This window comes from Capra hircus, chromosome 13, assembly GCF_001704415.2.
Source record: "Capra hircus breed San Clemente chromosome 13, ASM170441v1, whole genome shotgun sequence".
Taxonomy (NCBI): domain Eukaryota; kingdom Metazoa; phylum Chordata; class Mammalia; order Artiodactyla; family Bovidae; genus Capra; species Capra hircus.
The window spans coordinates 73011304-73018486 of record NC_030820.1 but is presented as its reverse complement, the minus strand read 5'-3'; the positions used below and the strand labels follow the sequence as shown (position 1 = coordinate 73018486).

Genomic DNA, 7183 nt, shown 5'->3' with positions numbered 1-7183 from the left:
CAATTTAAAAATGGGGAAAGAACTTAGACATTTCTCTGAAGATACACAACTGGCCAGTGAGCACCAGGAAAAGATGCTCAACATCACTAGTCATTGCTGCTGCTAAGTCACTTCAGTCGTGTCCGACTCTTAGCGACCCCATGGACTACAGTTTTCCAGGCTCCTCCATCCATGGGATTTTCCAGGCAAGAATACGTGGGTTGCCATTTCCTTCTCCAGTCATTAGTCAGATGCAAATCAAAGTCACAAGATACCACTTCAGGGGCTGGTGCACTGGGATGACCCAGAGGGAGGGTACGGGGAGGGAGGTGGGAGGGGGTTCAGGATGGGGAACATGTGTGTGCCCGTGGTGGATTCATGTTGATGTGTGGCAGAACCAATACAATATTGTAAAGTAATCAGCCTTCAATTAAAATAAATAAATTTACATTTTAAAAAAATTAATGGAAAATGACAAGCATCGGCCAGGAGGTGAAGAAATTGGAACCCTTGCACATTGCTGGGGAGAAGGTAAAATGGTACGAACTCTGTGGAAAACAGCCTGACAGTTCCTCCAAAAGGTCAGCATAGAATTACCAGATGACTCAGCAATTCCACTCCCAGATGTATATGTAAAAGAACTGAAAACAGGAAGTTCTGGTCCATGACTGAGACACAGGAGGCTCCTCAACTCACCTCCACCCCTGGTCACACAAAGTTGACAGCTACAATACAAAGCCATTGAAAGAAATCCAGTAATGAGTTGAGCCAGTGCTACATATTGGGCAAGCAAGAAAATACTCACTTTGGAGAGGGTCTTGGCACACCCGCAAGCCACGAAGAACAAAGAAGTTGGCTTGGACAATTACAAGGGTTTGAGACACAACCAAGAGCTTGGGAGGGTGGGATGACAAGGTTCCTCTCCTATATGTGGTCATGTGGTCTAAACTGGAAGACGTTGCTATTTTATCTAATGCCCAGAAGCCAGTACAGACTGTGGAGGAAAATGAAGTCTCCACACTGGGTCTTGCACATTTCCCCCACACCTGCAGGTAGCTCCCTACTGGGCACACCCACTTTCACTGCAGGCTCCAACCCAGACCACTGGCCCTCACCTCTGCTAGCCCTGCCATCTCACCTCATTATGTCCCAGGAATATCAGAAAGTGTTGCTGCATCAGTTTACTGGGAGGTCCCTGCTCTTTAAGCATCTCTCCTGTTGGAGTCTGAGATTCAGCTTCACTGGCAGGCACTCCATCTGCCTGGATGGCACAGTAACCTCCTCCCTGTGGTCTCTTTTGAGAAATAAATGATAAGGCAAAACACCATGAGTCTCTGATATGCTAGAATAATTTAGTGGCATGAACAGTCTCCTCTCAGTTCAGTTCAGTTCAGTTGCTCATGTCTGACTATTTGTGATCCCATGACTGCAGCACGCCAGGTCTCCCTGTCCATCACCAACTCCCGGAGTTTACCCGAACTCATGTCCATTGAGTTGGTGATGGCCATCCAACCGTCTCATCCTCTGTCATCCCCTTCTCTTCCTGCCCTCAATCTTTTCCAGCATCAGGGTTTTTTCAAATGAGTCAGTTCTTTGCATCAGGCCAAAGTATTGGAGTTTCAGCTTCAACATCAGTCCTTCTAATGAACATTCAGGACAGATTCCCTTTAGATTGGATCTCCTTGCAGTCCAAGGGACTCTCAAGAGTCTTCTCCAACACCACGGTTCAAAAGCATCAATTCTTTGGTGCTCAGCTTTCTTCACAGTCCAACTCTCACATCCATACATGACCACTGGAAAAACCATAGCTTTGACTAGATGGACCTTTGTTGACAAAGTAATGTCGCTGCTTTTTAATATGTTCTCTAGGTTGGTCATAACTTTCCTTCCGAGGAATAAGCGTCTTTTAATTTCATGGCTGCAGTCACCATCTGCAGTGATTTTGGAGCCCCCAAAAATAAAGTCTGACACTGTTTCCACTGTTTCCCCATCTATTTGCCATGAAGTGATGGGACCAGATGCCATGATCTTCGTTTTCTGAATGTTGAGCTTTAAGCCAACTTTTTCACTCTCTACTTTCACTTTCATCGAGGAGCTCTTTAGTTCTTCACTTTCTGCCATAAGGGTGGTGTCATCTGCATATCTGAGGTTGTTGATATTTCTCCCGGCAATCTTGATTCCAGCTTGTGCTTCATCCAGCCCAGCATTTCTCTAGACAATAATAATTTGGGGGTAGGGAAGACTTAAGAGGTGGCAGGAGCCTACGGTGGAAGGGGGACTTTCCTAGACAGACCCCAGTGACCTCATGGCTCTGCTGTCCATGCACTGGTCTAGTAGTCGGGTTTCAAGGAGGTGCCAAGGAAGTTCAAGTTCCTGGGAGGAGATACTCTGAGTGACTTCAAGAACAATGGCCTGGAAGTCAGTCTCAGCTTTTCCCCAAACTTGCTGTGTGACCTCAGGAAAATAACTCTCCTTTTCTGAGCTTCAGTTTGGGGTTTAGATTTTTACTGAACTTGGTTGTGAGCAACAGCCAAGTAGTCTGTGTAGTTTGGAATCAGGAAAAAAAATCAGCCTCATAAAATTTGCCTTCTAAATAAAGCTGCCATGGGAATGCCAGAATTTCCAAAGTCACATCAGATCATGAACTACAGGGCCCTTCTTTTCCTGAGAGCTTAGAAGATAGCATGAGGTTAAACCCCCGGGAACACTTCCTGACTGTGAGGGTTGTCCTGGACTGGAACATTCTCTTCCTTTCTCAGGGTCAGAGGAGGTATCGCCTCACTTCCGAGAACAGGATGGGGATCATGGAGAGGCGATGTTCTCACGAAGAAGATGTCCCAGCCTAGTTAAGAATTAACTGCGTCCTTGAGCCAGCCCCCTCCCATCTACAGCTGACTGTTCCCTTATCTTTCAGATGGGAGGGTGGGGAGGATGGCCTTGGTCTCCTTCAGTCCTGGTGAGTTACTCAGGTTCAGTACATTTCCGCTTGGGGCCCCTTAGGACTTTGAGCTCCACTTGTCTCTCTTCCACCAAACACAGGAGCCAGATGATGTGAAATCTAGGCGGGGGGGCCTTGGCTAAGATGACCTTTTGCTAAGGATCCCTTAGGGCCAGGGAAGGGGACCCAGAGGCCACCTTCATCCTCTGTGACCAGCCACCACAGCCAAATCTAAAGCCTCGCTCCGTCCACCCCTGATAGCTCAGCCAGCTCCAACCAGACGGCAGTTCTACCAGATGCCACTGGAGGTGATTTTACCAAAGGCAGGGTGGTCTCTCTCTCATCCACCAGGCGCCAGCCTGGGCCAGCCATCTCCAGCAGAGTGCTTACCCTAACTCGAATGCTCCACTTCACAGGTCTCAGAGCTCTGCAAACCCTTCCTGGACGTTCAAAGCCGACTTCTATCCTCCACCTAAGCCATGGCTGGGGCTTCAACATGTTAGAGACCCAGGAAAGGGACCATCTAACTCAACAACTCTCACCCTTTATACAAATGAGAAAAACTGAAGTCCAAACACGGACAAGGTTTTTCCAAATCACAACCCAAGTAGGCGATACAAGCAGGACTGGATCCCAACCCCTTACACGCAGGATGGGTCCTCACCCGTCATCAATTCTTGCACAAGCAGCTTTGCATGGTGGCTCTTGGGCAGGGGGTGGGGCCAGGATGAAACAGACACATACCACTCTGTTTATCCTCTCTCCTTCCTCCCTTAACTCAGTTGCTCTAGCCTCCCAAGGTTAGTAGGTGTTAATCTGGGGGCCTCTGGGTTTTACCTTATCAGGTGTCAGCAAAAGAAATATGAGAGGCCAGAGCCTCCTCCTCCTGGTGGCCCTCCTGGGTTTGGGGAGCCAGTTACCTGCTGCCTTGGGCAGGAGGAAGGGAGGTGAGTATGGGTAGGTTCCTCTGCTCCAGGGACAGAGGTGGTTTCTACCTTTAAGGCGAGAATAAGGGTTTTGGGGAAGACAGGCAATGAAGTGTAAGTGTGTGTGTGTGTGTGTGTGTGTGTGCGTGTGACCACGTCTTAGTACCTCCAGCAGCTTGCCTCTTGTCTGTACATCTTCATGCCTGTCAGCCTGCTTGCGCGTGCAGCTGTAAATGTTTTCTTGCCAGTTTCCCGGTGCTTGCTTGTCTACACGTCTGAGTGTAGGATTGTGTTCACACGCATGTGTCTACCTCTAGTTATATGTGTACCTTTTGCCTGCTTGTCGGTGTGATCTGCGTCTGCCCATGTATCCCTAGGGTCGACCACAAACGTGTGTCTGAGCCTGCATGAGTGTCCATGTGAGAACACGTGTCTTCCTGTGCCTCTGGGGAGGGTTGGAGTGGACGGTCGGTCCCTGCTCCTCAGTGTCTCCATGGGGGCATCTGGACCTGTGGGTCTGCATGGCAGGGAGATGGTCTTTTCTGTCATCCTCTGTGGAAACGAGGTCTGGTCTGGCCCCCTGCCATCTTGTTTGTGTCCTTCTCCAGGCTTCTCTGTCTCCCAGCCCAGTCTGTGAAAGGGACTCCTGAGTTGAGTAGGAGGCGTGGTTTCTGGGATCGGGGATCTGTCGGAAGGAAGCTCCACCTACCCTACCTCTCTTCTCCTCCTCCTCCTTTAAAAGGCTGAGTCTGACCTGTCAACAGATGGGAGAGGCTGGGGCTGCAGAGATAGCAAGACAGGTGCCTCTCCACCCAGGCGATGCCTCCACCTCCATCCCTTCTGGGCCTGTAACACTCTGACCACACCGGTGTGTGTATATGACTGGGTCTCTGTGTATATGTCTGTGAGTGAGGAGCCTGGATTTGGAGAGAAGGTTAGGGATGAAAGGCAGATGAAAACTTGAGAGTAATACACGGGGCACGAAAAAAGGGCCTGCAAAGAGAAGCAGCTTGGAGTTGATCAGGAGCCGCCAGGTGGAGACAGGGCAGAGGAAGAGACCAGAGAGATGGGCTGGGGCTGGGCCAGGCGCGGTCCAGGTGCCCCGGTGGAGATTTTGAACTTAAAATTGTTTTTTTTTTTTTCCCCTGCCTTATATGTCTCAAACCAACCCTGGGAGGTTGGAGTTTAGCTTCCCATTTCACAGACAGCAAACTGAGGCTTAGAGTACAAAACAAACTAAAAAACAACAGCAGCAAAAGCCTTGCCAGCCATTTACAGGAGCCTGGATGGACCTGAGGCCGTTGTGCTGAGCGAAATAAATCAGAGAGAGATAACTACTGTACGGGATTATCTCAGAAACAAAAAAATCAAGCTCACAGACACAGAAAACACTGGGTGGTTGTTGCCAAAGCTAGGGTGTATGGGTGGGAGTGAAATGGGTGAAGAGGGTCAAAATGTACACACTTCTAGATATAAAGTAAGTCACGAAAATATAATGTACAGCATGGTGCCTACAGTTAATAATGCTCTAATTCACATTTGGATGTAGCTAAAAGAATTGATCTTAAAAGTTCTCATCACAAGAAAAACAATTTAACTATGATGGTGACGGACGTTAATGAGACACTGTGGTGATCATTTTGCAGGACATAAAAAATAAATCATCACATTGCACACCTGAAACTAACATAATGTTACATTTCACTTTAGATGTCAATAAAAAAAATTTAAAAAAAAAAAGCAAGTCCATTCCAAAAAAAAAAAAAATATTGCAAACGATGGGCAAAGAAGTATGGAATGGAGAATTTAGATCATGCTATCCCCAGGACAGCGCTTATACTGAATTCTGAACTGCCTCCAGTGGCAAAATTTGGGGAATTCTCTTACAGAGAAGTCTGGGGGCTGCCCACCGGATGACGGGCCCTGCCTCCTCCGGGTGCCTGATCAGTGTCTGCAAGACAGCCAGTGTCCCTCAGGGATGAAGTGCTGTCGCCAAGGGTGCTTCCTCCAGTGTGTCCGGAAGGTCTCAGGTAAGTGTCCCTCTCCACCTTGCTGATCGCCAGCCAGACCCCAGACGCCAGGGCCGGGGCACAGGCAGGGCTCACCCGGTCCCTGTGTTGCAGTTAAGATGGGCAGATGCCCTGAGGACCGTCTGCGCTGTGTTAGCCCCGTGCAGCACCTGTGCTCCAAGGACTCGGACTGCCAGGGCCGCAAGCGGTGCTGCCTGGGCGCCTGCGGCCGGGACTGCAGAAACCCTGTCTGAGGTAGGGCTGTGTGTGCCTCGGGCACGCTCCTTCCCTCTCTGAGCCCCAGCCCTAAGACATTCCTCAAGTTCAACCAGCTGAACAGGAACCTTCCCAGAAGTCTGGGCCTCCTGTGGCCAGCACTGGAAAAGTGGATGGGGTGGGAGGGGTCCTCCGAGGATGACAGAGGAACTGGGGGTCCCTGTTCTCTTGCTGAACTCGCATCACCTGGACCACAGCCCTAAATGCTCGGAGCTTCAGTTTGCCCTTGTGAAGGAGGGCGGGGGATCCTGCCTTCATGGCTGGGCTGATGGGGCCTCGATGGGGGAATCAGGCCCAGAACCCAGAGCTTTATTATGGAAAGGGGGTTAACCTTTTCCTTCTCTCTCCTCAGGCTAATTCTGGCTTAGGATCCATAACTCTGAACCTCGGGATGGGGTTCTCTGCAGGAAGATATGAAGATAGGTGGGGTCTGGGACCCAGCAATCCAGAGAGAAGCCCCTCTGCCAGTGGAAATTCCAACCTTCTAATAAACACTGTTCTAGAAGAATTTTCCAAACATCAATCTGTTCACAGTGTTCGCCATATCTGCAAAATAGCATCATAATATTTTGTGTATTGCCTGTACTCCTATTGACCTAATGTTTTTCTTCCAAGGGACTCATTTTGTATAAAAATAAATTTACTTGAGAAGAAAAACTGGATATCACTACTTTAAATGGGATAAGCAGGGACACTTTCACAAACAGAATGTAAGTGTAAAAACAGATGCAATGAAAGCAATTAAGTTCCATGTAAGTAAATCATGTCTGATTAAATGATATGAAATAATAATATTAGATTCTGGCTAGATACTGCCACCTGGCCGAACTGTGAGCCTGAAGCCTGCTCTCTGTCTCTGTTGTAATAAAGGAAGATTAATGAGGGTTAAAGAGACATTAAAGACACAGATCTCTAATCTGGGATATTCTTGCTGGTGTGATCAGAAGGATTGAAAAGAATTTTCTCAGTGCAAGAGTCACTGTTGTACAATGTTGCATCCAGACACACCCAAGATAATTTCAAATTGCTCCACATTTGGGGAAATGTTGTCTGAA

At 48.5% G+C, this 7183-nt stretch overlaps 1 protein-coding gene across 1 annotated transcript; it reads left to right on the top strand.

Moving 5' to 3' along the window:
- On the top strand, positions 3696 to 6858 carry WFDC5 (WAP four-disulfide core domain 5). The gene is made up of 4 exons (XM_005688586.3): positions 3696 to 3864; positions 5733 to 5873; positions 5967 to 6107; positions 6481 to 6858. The coding sequence occupies exons 1-3, from the start codon at positions 3780 to 3782 to the stop codon at positions 6104 to 6106; spliced, it is 366 nt and encodes a 121-aa protein (XP_005688643.1). The 5' UTR covers positions 3696 to 3779; the 3' UTR covers position 6107; positions 6481 to 6858.

What these genes read in the sequence shown, in the direction of transcription:
- WFDC5 (XM_005688586.3), top strand. Translation starts at nt 3,780, where the DNA reads ATGAGAGGCCAGAGCCTCCTCCTCCTGGTGGCCCTCCTGGGTTTGGGG. An exon ending in CTTGGGCAGGAGGAAGGGAG is followed by an intron (nt 3,865 to 5,732) that starts GTGAGTATGGGT and finishes ATTCTCTTACAG; the next exon opens with AGAAGTCTGGGGGCTGCCCA. An exon ending in GTGTGTCCGGAAGGTCTCAG is followed by an intron (nt 5,874 to 5,966) that starts GTAAGTGTCCCT and finishes CCTGTGTTGCAG; the next exon opens with TTAAGATGGGCAGATGCCCT.